At 42.1% G+C, this 18,141-nt stretch overlaps 1 protein-coding gene across 1 annotated transcript; it reads right to left on the bottom strand.

Annotated features, from left to right (window-relative positions):
* Nucleotides 1-1,218: 1,218 nt before the first annotated feature.
* On the bottom strand, nt 1,219-10,657 carry LOC135747101 (uncharacterized). The gene is made up of 7 exons (XM_065265764.2): nt 10,147-10,657; nt 9,344-9,493; nt 6,828-6,888; nt 5,759-6,739; nt 3,995-4,153; nt 3,786-3,881; nt 1,219-3,570 (listed from the first exon to the last, which is right to left on the bottom strand). Exons 3-7 carry the CDS (start codon nt 6,828-6,830, stop codon nt 3,271-3,273), a joined length of 1,539 nt encoding a protein of 512 aa, XP_065121836.1. The 5' UTR covers nt 6,831-6,888; nt 9,344-9,493; nt 10,147-10,657; the 3' UTR covers nt 1,219-3,270.
* Nucleotides 10,658-18,141: the final 7,484 nt, after the last annotated feature.

The raw sequence follows: 18,141 nt of genomic DNA, 5'->3' as shown, positions 1-18,141 counted from the left end.
CTTTCCCCGATTTTTTCCACGGCTGTAGCTCGGGCACCTTAAGTCCCCTCGGGTATAAGCGACCCAAAGGCATCCAAGCTACGGTCGTGGGAAAATCAGGGAACTGACCGCTGTATCTCAGCCGGGGAAAGGGTTAGAGCGTCAGGGTTGGCTCGTTGGAAAGGCCCTCTCAGGATAAGGGACGCCAAGGGCGAATGCCTAGGACTTAAAGCGACCGAGCCACGGACGTTTGAAATTCAGGAGACTGCCGGCCACAGAAAGGGTTAGAGAGTCGGGGGTTGGCTCGTTGAAAAGGCCCTCTCAGGTAGGATAAGGGACCCGAAGGGCGAACACCCCGGACTTAACCTGATAAGGAACACTGTGCCGTACACGGCACACCCCCTACCTTGCACGTGAGGCTGCATTACGTCATTGTAACTTTGAAGCATTAAATCTTCAAAATATACGGTCATGCGGCACATCGTTGTAAAGCTTAGACTTTCGGGATTCCATTAAGCGCACACAGAAAGCATAATATGATTTTTAGCAGTCATAAAACTGTAATCTAGTTGTTAGTTACCTGAACCGGGCGGCGCCGATTTAGGATATTTACTTACCTTCAAAATCTTTCCTTTATCCGCTTCGGTGAAATTGTCCAAAACAAATTGTTCATAAATCCCCAAAAGTCCAAGGAAATGGAATATCCAAGCCTTTTAATCCAAAACGATTTGTTCATCTCACAATCTTGACATTTCTGACCGAATTACGATATAAATAGTGTATACAATAAGTTCACTAACAGACATTCGTTCGAATCTCACTTTTCATTCACGATTTATAATGAATATATTCGGATGTCACGTTTATTGTGCAACGTCTGAGGAACAAATGCGCCCCCTTGTGGAATTTCAGCCGTTCCATAAGAGGCTACGGTGCCTGAGCTACGACCGTATGAATTTCAGGGAGTGGCACGCTGTATCTCGGCCAAGGAAAATAAATAACATTTAAATTAAACTGGCCGTCAGCACAATTCAATTGGTTTGGTAAGTGTAAGGGAAAATAGAATAAAGTGATCTCTAAAAAAAAGTACTTTTTGACTGTAAATATAATTGTAAGGAGTAAAAAGTACTTTTTTTTCTTAAAAAATGTAATTAAGTAAAAGTAAAAGTACTGATTTTAAATTGTACTCAAGTAAAGTAAAAATCCCCAAAAATAATACTTAAGTACACTGTAAAAAAAAAATTGCTGCGAAAACGTAAAAAAGTCAGTCAACCTGATGCATTAAGACTTTTGTATTGTCTCAATGTATTTTTAATAATTACACATAGTAATAATACGATGTTCAGCCAACTTACACTTGCTTGTTTTTGCAATTCTGATTTTCAAATTTTCCTAATTAAGATATTTGTTTTACACCAATTGCTATTGTTCAGTTAATTTGCTTTTTTATGTTCTGTGGATGAAGAATTTTCAATTAGCCAAATTATTATGCATGTTAGCCAACTAACACTTGCTTGTTTACGCAATTCAGATTTTTTAATTTTCCTAATAATGATATTTGTGTCACCACAATTGCTGTTGTTCAGTTAATTAGCTTTTTTATGTTTTGTGGATGAAAAGTTTTCAATTGGCAAAATAAAGACATAAACCATTTACTTATCATCATCATTTATTTCAATTAGAAATAAGATGCTACAAAAGCCCAAACTCTGTTCACAATATTTAACTTTTCTTTAAAGTTGTGACACAGCAGCTGCACAAAGATCTTCAGTAGGAACTTAAACTTTGCATACAATAAGCATACAGACCATTTTTAACAGCAACAAAAATCAGTGCAATACAATTTCTCATAAAATCACTCAACTGTACACAAAAACAGCATAAAACTTGTTGGTACTGTATCAATTTAGGATTTTTCTTTGTATCCAACAATAAAATGTTTTTAATATCTTGACATGTTCCGTAATCTAAAACCTTTCAAATTACCACATTTAAACCAACATTTAAAACACTTGTACAGTTTTATTTAAAAGGATAGTTCACCCAAAATTGAAAATTGTGTCATTTTCTTACTCCCATGATGTTACAAACCTGTATAAATGTATTTGTTCTGATGAACATAAGATATTTTGAAGAATGTTTGTAACCAAACAGATCATGAACCTCATTCATTTCTTTAGTATTCTTTTTCCTACTATAAAAGTGAATGGGGCACATGAACGTTTGGTTACAAACATTCCTCAAAGCATTCTTCTTCATGTTCCTCGGAACTTGGCCATTTATAGAGGTTTGTAAGAAAATAAGAGTGACAAAATGTGACAATTTTCACTTTTTGATGAACTATCCCTTTATCAATTTCAATTTTAAACATCCTTATATAAGAACAGACATGCTTACTGCAACCACTAACCTGGTATGGTATGCTGTAATACAAAATTACAATTATAAAACACATTAAGAACAGTCTGACATCTGACGACAAGAAAAAGATGCCAACCAAAAGAATCACATTGTATCCAAGTTGCACTTTAGGTCTTGTAACAAATGAATGCCACAAAGGATCCCAAAACACTGTTCTGATTTTTTTACAACAGTTTGTTCTTCAGAGAAAGCACACAATTGGTGCATTTGGAACAGTTTGACACCTGTATCAAGAAATAGAGGTGCAAAAAAACAAAAAACATACCTTGTTCATTTGTTACAAGACCTAAAGTGCGCTTGGATACATCAAAAAGGATCCCAAAACACTGTTCTGATTTTCTTTACAACAGTTTGTTCTTCAGAGAAAGCACACGTTTGGTTCATTTGGAACAGTTTGACATCTGTAACAAGAAATAGAGATGAAAAAAAACGCAGACCTTGTATCCAGGCAAGCGCACTTTAGGTCTTGTAACAAATGAACATCAAAAAGGATCCCAAAACACTGTTCTGATTTTCTTTATAACAGTTTGTTCTTCATAGAAAGCACACGTTTGGTGCATTTGGAACAGTTTGACATCTGTAACAAGAAATAGAGATGCAAAAAAACAAAACTGCAGATCTTGTATCCAAGCGCACTTTAGGTCTTGTAACAAATGAATGCCACAAAGGATCCCAAAACACTGTTCTGGTTTTCTTTACAACAGTTTGTTCTTCAGAGAAAGCACACAATTGGTGCTTTTGGAAAAGTTTGACACCTGTAACAAGAAATAGAGATGCAAAAAAAAAAAAAAAAAAAAACAGACCTTGTATCAAAGTGTCTTGTAACAAATGAACATCAAAAAGGATGCCAAAACACTGTTCTGATTTTCTTTACAACAGTTTGTTCTTCAGAGAAAGCACACGTTTGGTGCATCCAGATCCCAGCTCCATGAAAACATTCTGAATGGTGTCAAAAGTGTACTTAAGAGCTTGAGGATAGGACATGTTTAATGCATACAGAAGGCCAAAAAGGTATGCAAGAGCAGTAGAAATATCTGGGAGATCTTTCAAAACGACGACCTGCTCCAACACCACAGCAATGTTTACCACCTCGGGTGATGACGCCTGGGTGTCATCTTCCAAAACACACAGAATGGCAATAGACACTCCTTTTGCCCCATCTTCGGTGTCCTGTTACACAAACAATAATCTATTTGAACAGATATTTTGTAGTTGCATTCTATCCATAATAGACTGTAAAAGTCAATAGTCATTAAACCGTCAACACTTGCAGACTGACAAACATAAGACTAGAACAAGTAAATATTCACTTTTTTAAAGAAACCTAATGAACAAAAATAATAAAATCTCAAAACTTTAAGCCTTTTGAAGTATTTACTACTTACTTTGCATGTCTTGAACAGCTTGTTTGGGTCCTCTCGAAGAAACAAAGGCAGGCCTTTCAAAGCAGTAGTCCTTCTGTGATTACCAATATCTGTCATCTTAAAAACATACAGAGGTAACAACCAATTAGCCAAAGTACAAAAACCGTTCATATCAGACAACCTAATGTGAATAAACCTCCACAACATTTAAGTTATGAAACTAAACTTGCCCTTTCATCAAGTCTTTCTAGGAGCTGTTCCATATCCTCTCCAAATGCAGCTTTTCGAGCTCTGTATACTTTCAAGAGCTTAGGTGTAAATCTGTCTGTTGCTGCCCTGAAGACGTCAAGAAGGTCTTTATTCGTGATTCTGAAGAATTCCTCAGCAATCTGTTTTTAACAAATACATGTTGTAGTTACAGTAACAAAACTTAAAGGATAAACCGGATTAAAAAAACATTTATAGTCTTAACTTGAAATACTATTCATGCAGAAACACTACTTCTTGTAGCAATATCAGCGTGAATCTAATGTCAAGTATTCACAAGTCAGTCAGGAAGTCCTTTAATACAGGTCAGTCCTTATGACCCCCTACCGGAACATTTTTTTTTCATGTAAGAGATGGACAATTCTGTTTATATACTTAATGTTATTTATTGTCTAAATGCCTATTAAGAAAGTGTTTCTCAACTCCAGTCCTCATCACCCACCTACCACAATATTTTTTACAGGCCTTCCAATATAAAATGCAGGATTCAACTTATCAGTCTGTTAGTGTGTTAACTATGGAAACAAAATTGTCCATCTTTTACATAGAAAGAAAACAAAAATGTTCCGTGAGGGGGTCGTAAGGACTGACCTGTATTAAAGGACATCCTGACTGACTTGTGAGTACTTGACATTAGATTCACGCTGATATTGCTGCAAGAAGTAGTGTTTCTGCATGAATAGTATTTCAAGTTAAGTTGACCTTGTTAGTGGAAATAAACATCATCGAGCTACAAATAGCAGTCACAGATGGTTAAAATGTGTATTACATGTGGTGCCTTAAAGGGTTAGTTCACCCCAAATGATAATTTTTATCATTAATAATTTACCCATGTCATTCTAAAACACCAAGTGATCTGATTGTCTAGATGAAAACCAGGAGGTATGACTTCAGTTTGTTTCACAATTTTCCCCCCAGAAAAGCATAAAAGACATCGCCTTAAAAGGTTCACGTCCCATCAGTAGTTCAAGTATATTATGAAGCAACAACAACACTTTTGTGAGCAATGAAAACAAAACGAGCGATTTTATTCAACAATTTGTTCTCCTCCTTGTTCGTTCAGTGCACGTTCACGAGCAGACTACGGTGTATGTTGCTGATGTGGTTGTCAGTGTACAGACACAGAATACACTGGCAAGTAATGTGCACATGATTTATACATGCTGTTCCAGTATTGTTTACAATGTTTACACATAATGGCTTAAATAAAAAAGCAGCAAAAAACAAACAAACATTGGCAACTACATCTGCAGGTGACGTCAGCAGCCTACGCCGTAGTCTGCTCGTGAACGCGCACTGAACTACTTTGAGAACAAATTGTTGAATAAAATTGTTTGTTTTGTTGTCCTTGTGCACAAAAAGTGTTCTTGTCGCTTCATAATATTATTATTGAATGACTGATGGTACGTGGACCTTTTTGGTGATGTCTTTTATTTTTTTCTGGGAAAAATAATTTTGAAACTACCTCAAGTTAAGAGGACAGACAGAAGCCTCCTGGTTTTCATCAAAAATATCTAAAAATGCGATCTGGAGACAATCAGATCACTTGGGGTTTTTAGAACGACACAAGGTTAAGTGATTTATGATAAAATTATCATTTTGGGGTGAACTAACCCTTAAAGTAATAAAAACATTTCATGTGTTTCTAACAAATTTAGGATAATAAAGAAACAATACAAAATCATTAAAATTAGCCTTTTTAACAAGGAAAAACCTAAAATAATGACCTGTTCCTGGAGAAAAAGTGCAGGCCACCTCTGTTGCACGTCTACAACCATTGGTTGATCTTCTACCACTTCTTTTCTCCTCAGGGAAAAAGTTAATTCCATTTTTTCACTTATGACCACCATGTTGCTTCTTGCCTTTTTGGTTTCATCGATCAATAAAAGTCTTTGTTCTTCAAGTGAAGCGTCAGTATGGTTGCATGGATGTTCCGGGACAAAATTCACTTCTCCACGCTTTGCTTTTTTCATGGTGAAACCATGTCCATGTTCAACATCCTTACGCTTCTTGTTCACACTAACTTCATTGCAGCCTGCTGCTCTCAATTTTGAACGGTAATTGTTTAGCTTGTTCTTTAGGCTGATCAACCATCCTTCATAGCCCTTACCTTTGCCAGGCTCCTTAAGGCATGGATACTTGGAAATCAGTGCAGATGCAATGGACTCAATTTCTTGATTGTTGGGATATGCCTTTATGTCAAAAACAGCCTGAACTATTTTATCAAGAATCTCCATCTTTATGTCTCTGGTCACATCAATGCCTGTCTGTGTTTCTGCATATGTCTCATTCCCTCGTCGTAGTTTTAGCTCGACATCAAATGACAGGGGTGGGATGGGGAATGGCAGTGGCCATTCTGAGGCTGTGCGCAAATACCTTTGTACAGAGGGTGTGGAGCTGGTAAAGGATCCATCAGAGTCATCAACACTAGCAGTATCAAGAGATGACACAGAAAGGCTGGGTTCGGACAATGATGAATTGCACCACTGAATATGCAAGACTGCTTTGTCACTTGGCAGTTCCGAGATGTCAGTCAGGCTGCAAAGGGCATTCCCAAAATCAGGGTCCTGAAACTGCAAGACGAACTGGCCTTGTAACTGCAGTTTCTCCTTCAGAATACTAATAAGGGACTCCACAGACTGTGGCACTTCAAAAAGCTGAAGTCGCCGGGCATCAGTTGTAGAAATGACAACTCGCAGTAGTAAAGCCTGTAAACCGAGAGGAAGACAGAGAAAGTTAAGAAAAAAATAAATAATAAAAATTCCAATTTAAATAAAAAAATAACTTCACACATACCATCAGGCAAGTTTAATGGTGCAGGTATATCCTCAGGGTCACAAGGACTCGGTCTCTAAGCCTGTATGGAATCAATGGGTGATAATCATTTAAGTCATCAAGATCAAGTACAACCATGTCAGCATAGTTGCTTTCCACAAGTTCATAAGATCTCAAGTGTTCAATATACCAGGCAGAAAGTCTTTTAGATACAAAGGAGACTTTGTCAGGACAGAGCAACATGCGCTCTATCTTGAAGAACTCAGGCTGTCCATTGCATTGTCCAGCAGATATAATCATGTCCTTAGCATATTGAGTTCCATACAGCCAAACATTTTTGGACAGTGACACAGTGTACACATGAGGAAACTTTCCTTGTATAGCACATTTCAGTTTTGCATCTAACAGTGATATTTTAACCACATCCACTTTTTCAACATATAACTCTGATTTCAAAAGGCTTTGAGCATTCAAATGATAGGCAATCATTTGCTGATGTTTAACAGAAAGAGTAAGCAGCAAATTTTTCACATTGTGAACATCACGTGCTACATTCTTAAAGAATGAGTGCTTGGACTCATATCGCATAGTCCACAAGTTCACCAAAGGTCCAAAGCATTTTGTCAGTTGTGGGTAGTGGTCAATGAAGTGGTGCTTCGGCTTTAATTTGAAGTCTGGAAACGTGGAAGTCAGAAGCAAGCGGTGATCTGCCAATTTACATGACAAGTAACACAGAGTTTCTTCAGAGAGACTGTGTGATAGGACAATTTCTACAATTTCTTTTAGATCCATTAATATTTCCCATGATGGCTCGTGTTCTGGGATGCAATCCCAAATCATTAAAGGAAGTAAGCGCAACAAACACCAATTTTCATGACCATTACCCCCAATTGATCCTTTAACTAGGCCTGATTTTAGAATTGCCTTTGGTTTGTTGACCTTGTCAGAGTACTTGTAAGGGAATGTTTTGATTGAGTGATTTAATCCTTCAAGAGTAATGTAACCTTTTGAGATCAAATCTCTGAGACACAAAGATAATTCCACAGGTATGACCCCTTCAAAAAAATCATGTAAAATGTCTGGGGGAAACCCAGTTACTGGATGAAAGTTTCTCAAGTGTTTGCTTAATGAACACTCACTCTTTACACCATTAACACTCTGCAGGGTGTCACTCTGCTTAAGCTGTTCCACAAATGAATTGTGCTCTTCAACAGTCCTCAGAGGGAAATCACTAGCCTTAACAGTTGCTATTTGATCACGACTTATCAAACAGAACCGACAGAATTTATCAACATTAAAGTTTTCCTGGTATCCTGCAAGACTGTGGGCTCCGAGATTATCTGCACATACACAGAAAACAGTTGGCTTCACATAATGCCCCAAAGCCTCCACAAACACACCATCTTGCTCCAAAGCTTTCAAATCTTTTATCAAAGGTTCCAGTAATTTGTCATAGCCAAATTTCTTAACATCAACACTCCTTCCTAAAACCGCTAACTGAATTGATGTTAAAGTAGACCTCCACTTTGCAGGTAAATTTAAGATCATCCAGTAGACAGCAGTAATTTTATGAATTTTTCTTGATGTGCCTAATGGGTTGCAAACTTCAAACTCATCTATATAAAAGGCCAAACTCAGAACAACCTCTTCTTCTGCAACAAATACATTCTCCCTGTAGTACTTTCCATCTTGAAACGAATTGTACTGTCCAGCTAAATGTTCGTTTGTAAATTCAACTTTATCCAAAAAACATGGTAAACTTAGCAGAGTTTCAAGTACCTGAATGACTGGCACATAAACAAAGGATTCTTTATGGGTATGTTCATAAAGATATTCTGTAGGTTCTATTAAAGGAAAGTGTTGTTTGAAATACAGAGTTCTTCTGTAGTCAGTAGACAAAATACCCTTTGCAGATATTGCGGTTAAAAGTGGATTGGTCAAACACACTGAATCTGCAATTTCTTTGACAATGTTACTTTCAACATTAACGTTGTGCTTTGTGAGAATTGATTCTACACTATGAAGGGCCTGAGATTTGGAGAACAACAAAATACTTTTAAGTTCCTCAATTATTTTCTGAGTTGCATCTTTTGAAACATGGAACACAGTCTGCATACACAAAAAAAGAGATGCAATTTTGTGTTCAAGTGTTTGACTATTTACATCTTCATCAAACTGTATTCTATCATCATCTCCAATTTCGACTTCTGAAGAGATCTGTGAGATAGAGGGCACTTCATTATCAGTACTCTCGAAGACCGTCTGTATTGCAGTTCGAAAGTCTTTTAGTGTATGCTTTCTGTGAATTCTGCTTCTATGAGAGCTGAACGTTGGCCGATTGTTTGTTTTAAATCCACATCCTTTAAAGGGGCAATTAATTGTTTCTTTTCGTTTAAGATGATTTCCAAGGTGAATGAAGAAACGTTTCTCACTGCAAATCTCTCGGAATTCACACAGTTCACAACTTATTGTTGAAAGTTCTTGACTGACTTTGTGACGGTTTTGGTGTGATTTAGATAGGTGTGATTTTAAAGCACCTGCTGTCCTGAAGACACAAACACACCCAGTATGAATACAAGGCCAGCTGGAAATGCTTGGGTGATGCAGCCGATAGTGCTTTAGAAGGACGTCTTCACTCGAACTGCTGAATTTGCAGTTTTTACACTGCATTAAGTATTTTCATAATCCTGGAAAACAGAAAAATAAATAAGTTACAACTTTATTTCGAAACATATTTGAAAATGAATTTGAAAATGTATTGCACTTAAAATGGTAATATTCTTCAGCCTTTTGAACTAATGTCAAACAATGTTCACATGATAATAATCTAGTTCCAATTTATATTTTTTTATACATGTTATTATTTCGATTTCATTATACCTTTTATTTGATGCAGAAAATAATTTGGGCTAATCCCTTTTCATGCTTCATCAGCCTTGCATGAGGAATAATAATGTATTATGCCATTTTTAATAAATGTAATGTTCTTTATTGTCTTACATTCACTATGGAAACAAAAACGGGTTAAGGTTTACTGCTTAAGACAACTAATTACAAAGGTGCTAACTAAAATGGTGTGCATTGATACACACAGACAAAATATATTATCAAATGAGTACTTTAACTCAATGTCAGTACATTTTATATACTGATATTTAAGCAAGTATAGAAAATAACACTTTAGTCTGTTCACCTTGGAACACAGCATGCTTCAGAGAAAAACCTGTACAGAAAATTACCGTTTGGTGAAAATGTAAATAAATCCTGTACACAGTCATTGGTGAAATGTTTATAGGTTTCAGCAGATTTATAGTTTTGTTAATTGTTCACATGTACATACCATAAAGATAGTTTACGAGTTTAAGTACGAAGCTGGATGAACAAATTCGACTTCTTTTCGCGAGTAACAGTCTCATCTATTACGTAGTCAGTGAACTTACGATGCCTTCCAAATGGCGCTTCAGTAACACACACAACAAACCCACGTGATAGTCCGATAGTCGAATTTTATCTCGAAGTTGTTAATGTAAACTGCTTTTTCCAGACTTTGGAAAAAGGTCGATTACGACGAGGGTTTCGTTTGACGTCGACAAGGACACGTACGACGGATAGACTGAATATACATAACATGCATACAGCGCTGCGCAGACTGAACGGCGTATGACGTCAAAGTACAGCGAGAGCACAAAGCAGACTGTTCTAGAATCAGTATTGCTGTACAGCGTACGTCTGTGTCTCGACTACCACTAACGGTAACTGGCCACAGACTGGATAACATTATTATAAAAATATCCGGTTTAACATCATTTAAAATATCTTTACATTCGTTAATATTAGTGCAACCACCTTAAACATCGCAATAGCGCCACGTTGAGACTCAACCTAAACTAACAAAAGTCTAACAAAAAGCCTTCAATATTAACTTTGGAAATGTTTTGCTGAAACCATATTTTAATTACGTAAGCTTATATAACAGCGTAAGTTAACGTTAATATATAGTTTGCTTCGAGGTCCTGATTGGATTGCTTTATTGATTCCAAAACACTGGTTCATATTCAACTGCAACATATTTAACGTTACATCTCATTTTAAATTTCAAAGATAAATATTAGTAAGTTATATGCCAACATTATAACTTATAGCCTATCATTTTAAAATGAAAATGATAAATACCTGCCACAATAAGTCTTTATGAAAACTATGCGCCCACTACGCAAACATATTTGCATCACTAATGACAGACGTTGTTTGTAAAAAAAAAAAAAAAAAGACGAAAAACTTGTCTACTTTTCATTTCAAGTGCCTAAAATTAATTAACATTAATTACTCACCTGAAACCTGCTTCTCTCCGCTCCAAGTCCAAAATGGCAGCCAGAAAACGTGGTGATGCTGATAATGAGAAGGGAAACCCCGTAGATGCATGCGCGCGCAGTTCAATTAAAAAATGTTTGTTCATTCAACTTGGTTAATGATGTTGCTATAACATTTTGCTAAATTTTTTTGTACTTACATGCATTTTTACATAAACTCACAATATTCACAATTCCTATTATCTGTAACTAAAAAAAAACTGTTTTCTGAACAAAGGGTCATTTTATTTTTTACAGTGTACAGTAATCAAGTAAAATTACTCAAGTACTTTACACCTCTGCATGCCTGCAGTTAATGATGAAACCACTAAAAGGGTGATTTTTGTTTAATATTACAGGTATGTTTCTTTCTGTATGTTCTTAATTGTTATTATATTTATGTTCCTTTTGTAAAATGTAATTAAATGTTGTGATGTATACTTTTGGAAACTATGCAACACAGCAGTTGATATGGGTACTGCTGGCTGTGGGTCACATATGCCTGCAGTTAATGATGAAACCACTAAAAGGGTGATTTTTGTTTAATATTACAGTAAAGAAGATTTTCATCGACTGACAGTTGCTTGCCGTGTATTTATTGACGAGTCAAAGACCATCGTGTAGAGAGTGTGGGGTTCGAGTGGATTCCAGTAAATTCATGATAAAGCACAACGCAGAGTTAAAGAGAAATCTTACACTTTTTACATGGGAACAGTAATCTGTCACTTTGGTCTTCTGAAACCCGTCACATTGGTGCCGTGACCTGTTGGATCACCGGATCTTCTCGAAGAGGATCGCCGTTGAGTTGCTGTTTCTGTCTGTGGGCATTGCGGTATGATATTTTAAGGACTCCCTTTCTGACGGCCATTTTTTTTTCTTCGCTTTTTCTCTGAAAAGACTCTTTGAAAAACAGAAGTACTTTTTTTACTACAGTTTTTTTGATATGGGACATTTTGATTACGGAGTTCCCTTTCAGTCGGTCGCTACGACGTCACGTCGTGACCGACGAATTGGGAACTCGCTTAGAGAGACCAATCTGCTTCGTACTCTACTAAAACGCCAATGAACTTGGCATTGAGATATTTGCATAATGCTGGTGCCGCCCCGCCAGGTGCGTATATAAGCCACAGGTGCAAATATGGAAATTAGCTTTTTCGCTTCGAAAGCCGGCATTATCTGCTACTGAGAAGCTACTCTCTGCTCTTCTGGGAACGGTTGCTGAAGTTGATTGACAAGCAGTACTGACACAGCGGACGCTCGCAGTATTCCACTGCTCTGCATCTTTTTTGTTTTGAGTTTAGTGTGTGCGTTGCCTCTCCCTGTGCGCATCATCAGCTGAGCACCTAAGAGTGATTTCCCTAAAGAGTGATACGTGAGAGCTCTGTGTCTTTTTAAAGACAGCCACTCTCTCGTATATTCGGAGATCAGCGTCCTTTTCAGGATAGCTTTTCCTCCGTGCGATCTTGGATGCGAGAAGTACAGGGATTCCAGTGATGGTCACGAGCGCTGTCTTCGTGCTATGGCATCGAGCACTCCGAGGCTGCGTTCGTGGAGAGCTTTTGCTCTCTCTGTGAGAGCATAACCCTCTTGGATTGCGGAGACGACTGTCGTTTCTACGGGAACGGCGTCCGCGCCTTTGCAGTGCTGAACGCCGCCATGGTGCGGCTGTCAAGCGCTCGCAGGACGCTCTTCGCATCACTACGCTGAGTAGGACGGAGGATGCGTCCTTCAACTACCGGCCTTCTCATCCTCAGCCGGTTGAGGCTCCGGTGGAGACTGCAGAGTCGTGTTCTGCGATTTCTGCCCAATCCATTGGACCTCCTTCTGGTCCTGTCACTTCTACAGCATCAGAGGGGTGCCCATTTTTTTTTCCCTCCAAGGCGGAGTCGTCCCGGAGATGGCGGCCGTGCCCGCTCGAGCGGCGGAAACGGTAGAGTTGGAGGGGTTAATTCCTCTCCGCCCGAACCGTCCCGCCCACATGATTGGTACTTCGGAGCTGCCCGGGCCTCTACGGTCCTCACCTCCTGTGCCTGCCTTTCCCGACGGCACGAAGAGCTGACGTGATTTGCGGCCGTCTCGGCCGTTCAGCTTCACCCCTCATCTCCCTCACTAACGGAGCCGCTAAGGGGGGATCCCTTCAGTTGAGCGGGGGGGTTGCGATGCAGCTGCGTTCCTGGAGGGACCACCCAACCCTTCCCTCCCGTGTTTGTATAGACAGTCGTCCGGTTACGGGCGCTGCCCATCAGGCATGCGGAGACGCGGCTTCAGCCCTGCACGCATTAACGTACTGCAGGTTCACCAAACGAAGGCTTTAGAGATATACGAGGGAAGCCGCGACCTTCAGTCGTGCGATGTCCACCACAGTGTTCAAGATCGCCACCTTTGGCTATGTCTGGCTTATATGACGGAACAACTTCATGAATGCTCCTGTCTCACAGACCGGCCTCTTCGGCGAGCCCGGGGAGTCGTACAGCTCCGCTGCGCAGACTGAGGCGATCTCCTAGGTCGTGCCCCGGCGGATGAGAGCTGCCCTGGTCCACCAACGCCGGCTCCTCAGTCTGCCTCTCGCCGTCGGCGTCCTGCGGCAGTCACCTCCGTTCCCCTCCTCGGACCCCATCTCGGCAGCGCAGGGGAACCGGTCGTCAGCAGCTCGCCCCTCCCGCTTAGCCGCTTCCCGTGAAAATCGGGAGTTTAAGTGGCCAGAGACGGGCGACCCGGAGTGGCAGAGGATCACTCTTCAGGAGACAGTGATTCGCTCCTTCCCCCGGTAGAGGGTCGGGTGGAAAATCCTTGGTTTGCATATGTTCCACCGGCTGTCCAGCCGGTACCCACTTAACCACACATAAGAGTGCATTCCTCTTTCCTCTCCAGGTCTCCGGAGGATCGAGAGAGCCGTGAGCGTACACCTGCTTACCCTACCTCTCCTCTATCGCCAGCGGGTGTCCTGAGGAGTCCGAGCTCTCCACTGAGGAGACCGGACCACCAGCACCCTCATCGGAGTCTGCGCTCTCCGCAGAGGAGACCAGACGACCGTCACCCTCAGCGGGCTCAGGTCAGTGTCTCACACACACATACTGTAGATGTTTATGCTGTTACAGCAGTCGCACCGGCAGTATCACCTGTCTCGCTTCGCTGCCCCACCGCGGGTACTTCGGTAGTGTCGTTAATTCTTCTCGTACGGTCCCGGGATGCTTCGCTTCAGTTCCCAGCCCGTCTCGTTGGGTTTTACGCACTATCCGCCTCGGTTACGTAATACTATTACCGGCACTCCCCCAAATTCTCGGGCATTCGTTTCACTATAGTGAAAGCGTCCGATGCACATGTACTGCGTGCAAAAGTCGATGTCCTGCTGGCGAAGGACGTTTCGAGCCGGTCCCTCTTACCGAGAATGATGATAGGGTTTTTCCAGCCTTTATCTCATAGTACCCAAAATACGCGGTGGGTTACGACCGATTTATTTACGCACCGGCTCTACAAATGTGATCCTTTAGGATGATACGCCGAGGCTCGTATTTCAATATTCAGATCGGTTTGCAGCATAGACCTGTAGACGTGTACTTCATGTGTCCATCTCCCCTCGCCTTAGACCGTTTTTCGCTCTGCGTTCATGGAGTGGACATACTAATACTAAGTACACCATTCGAGCTGTCTCTCTCTCCCCGTGTCTCCATGAAAGTGCTAGTCATGGCATTAAAATCTCAGAGAGAGAGAGAGCGTTGTTCGCATTCTGCTTATATTTACGTCAACTATAATGGCTCGTTCTCGGCAGACGTGCGCGAACACAGAGATTTAATGCTTCAGCATCTCGCTCGTTTAAGTCTTCAGGTCAGCTGGGAAAAGAGCAACTTTGCCCCGTGCAGAGGATCCTTTTCTCAGTATGGAAATAGACTCGATCGATTTATTGGCGTGTTTTACAAGAGCGCGCAACCAGTCAGTTCTGACTTGCCTCGGTTTAATTCGAGGGAAGGACGCGGTCCCTCTGAAACAATTTCAGAAGCTCCTGGACATATGACAGCATGCTGCGGCTGTGACACTGCTCGAGCTGCTTCATATGAGACCGCTTCAGCATTGGTTTTACGATCGAGTCTCGAGGAGAGCGTGGCGCAACGGCATACACTGTGTAACCATTACACCTGCGTGTCATTTCAATTTTACCCCGTGGCAGACCCAGCATTTCTGATAGCAAGATATGCCCCTGAGTCGGGTCTCCTGGCATTATGTAGCACATACAATGCCCCCAGCACGGGATGAGCAGCCACGTATGACGGGCTTGCAGTCTCAGGGGTGTGCTTAGCACCCCAACTGCCGCGAGCGGTGCGTTGTATATCTGGGACTTGTACGCTCCGCTATGGAGATGCGAGGGAAGGATGTATTAGCCGACACCGACAACATTGCGACTGTTGCGTTATTTACCGTTAAGGCGTTTTTTGCGCTCTCGTCACCTGTCGCATCTCGCTCGTCATCTCCTCCTTTGGAGTCAGAAGCATCTGAGGTCCCTTCGTGCCATTTACATCCCGGGTTCGCTCAATACAGCGGCAGACGCGCTTTCCCGAGCTGCGCGCCCCGGTGAATGGCGACTCCACCCCCAGACGGTCCAGCTAATTTGGAAGAAGTTCGGTCGTGCGCAGATTATATCTGTTTGCGTCGCCGGACGATACCCACTGTCGCCTGTTTTATTCACTAACCGAGGGCAGCCTCGGCGTGGATGCGCTGACACACAGCTGACCGCGGGGGATGCGCAAATACGCATTCACTCCAGTGAGCTTGAGGCAGGACGAGGAGAGCCTTTTATTAGTCGCCCCGTACTGGACGACCAGGAATTGGTTTTCAGAGTTAATGCTCCTCGCGACAGCCCCTCCCTGGCGAATTCCCCTGAGGAAGGACTTTCTTTCTCAAGGAAGGGGCACATTTTGGCACCCGCGCCCCGACCTGTGCGATTTCCATGTTTGGTCGTTGAGCGCGCGCAAGGTTTAGGTGATTTATCGCAAGCGGTATCTAACACCATCGACGCGGTACGAGCACCGTCCACAAGACGGGCTTACGCGCTTAAATGAAACCCTTTTTCGTCACCTGGTGCTCTTCGCAACGCGAGGACCCCAGAGAATGCTTAACATTGTGCTTTTATATATCTTCAACATAGGTTAGATGGTAGGCTGTCACCCTCCACCATTAAAGTTGATATCGCCGCTATTTCTGCTCATCACTCGCTTATTAACGGCAGATCAGTTGGCAGCATGATTTGGTTATTAGATTTTAAGAGGCGCTCGCAGGCTAAACCCCTCGCGCCCTCCCTCTATTCCTCCTTAGACCTGTCCATGGTGCTGAAGCCCTACTACAGGTTCCGCGTTCGAGCCTTTGCAGTCTGCGAGTCTGAAGTTTTTGTCAATGAAAACTCTGACCCTGCTAGCATTGGTCTCCGTGAAGAGAGTAAGGAATTTACATGCATTCTCTGTTGACGATTCGTCCCTTCAGTTTGGTCCTGCTGTCTCACTGAGACCCAGACCAGGCTACGTGCCCAAAGTTCCCACCACTCCCTTCAGAGATAAGGTGGTGAGCTTGCAAGCGCTGCTCCTCGGAGGAGGGCAGACCCAACCATGGCTTTATTATGCCCCGTACGAGCGTTACGCATCTACGTGGATCGCACACAAAGCCTTAGGACTTCAGACCAGCTCTTTGTTTGTTACGGTGGTCAGCAGAGAGGGAAGCTGTCACTAAGCAGAGGATGTCTCATTGGATAGTTGATACTATCGCCCTTGCTTATAATCTGCAGGGCATTCCTTGTCCATTTAATTTGAGAGCTCACTCTACTAGAAGTGTTGCCTCATTTTGGGCATTCGCTCGTGGTTCCTCGCTAACAGACATCTGCAGAGCTGCTGGTTGGGCGACACCTAATACGTTCATTAGATTTTACAGTGTTCGTGTCGAGCCTGTCTCCTCTCGTGTTCTTTCCTCGTTAGGGGAAGCACAGAGAACAGGCTCGCAGGTCGGCTTGCAGCCTCCGACTGCTGCTCCAAACTGAGCTCAGTATGGAAGGCCATCAAGGCAAAAACGTGTAATAATTTGTTTTGCCTTCCTCCGCTGCCTTGGCAGCCTGATGTTGCGGAGCATCCGCTGCCAGCCTCTCACTAGCTGCATCCTCGCGAACCTGTGTTTGGCTTGGGCATCCACATTGCGTCCCACCGGGTTCCTTTGTGAGTATTTTTCCGTGGGGTTAATCCTACTAGCCCACGTTTCCCTCAGCAGAGCACTGCTTTGCGTACACAGCCACGGCTGTCATTTATACCTCAACTACGGTTGACTTTCGCCCACCAATAGCCCTTAACGGGGCGGTGGCTTCCGCAGCGTCCCTATACCGCTCAGAAAGGGCGCTTCCCAGTCGCTGGCACTACTGTGGGGTTAAAGGAACATCTAGTGCCCGGCCTTCTGCCTTAAAACCTAATTCTCCTTATCCTTAAGTGGAACCGGAGGGCTTTACGCAGACACTGGAAGAGGTCAGCCCTCAGTGGCGTTTTGGTAGGGATTCCCAATTCGTCGGTCACGACGTGACGTCGTAGTGACCGACTGAAAGGGAACGTCTCGGTTACGTATGTAACCCTCGTTCCCTGAAGTAAGGGAACGGAGACGTCACGTCCCGTCGCCACAGGGCTGCTCCCTGCTGTTTATCGGCCGGTCACACTTTCCGGCTTTCTCAGCGAAATGAAGCTAATTTCCATATTTGCACCTGTGGCTTATATACGCACCTGGCGGGGCGGCACCAGCATTATGCAAATATCTCAATGCCAAGTTCATTGGCGTTTTAGTAGAGTACGAAGCAGATTGGTCTCTCTAAGCGAGTTCCCAATTCGTCGGTCACGACGTGACGTCTCCGTTCCCTTCCTTCAGGGAACGAGGGTTACATACGTAACCGAGACGATTTCCTTATACATTGAATTTTGCCTTATAGTTTTATTCATTTTTGTTTAGTTTTTGATACATTATCGCTACTT

The sequence above is a fragment of the Paramisgurnus dabryanus genome, chromosome 1 (genome assembly GCF_030506205.2).
Source record: "Paramisgurnus dabryanus chromosome 1, PD_genome_1.1, whole genome shotgun sequence".
In the NCBI taxonomy this organism is placed as follows: Eukaryota; Metazoa; Chordata; class Actinopteri; order Cypriniformes; family Cobitidae; genus Paramisgurnus; species Paramisgurnus dabryanus.
Note: the sequence above shows the minus strand (reverse complement) of the source record. Positions and strands in the feature narration are given on the sequence as shown.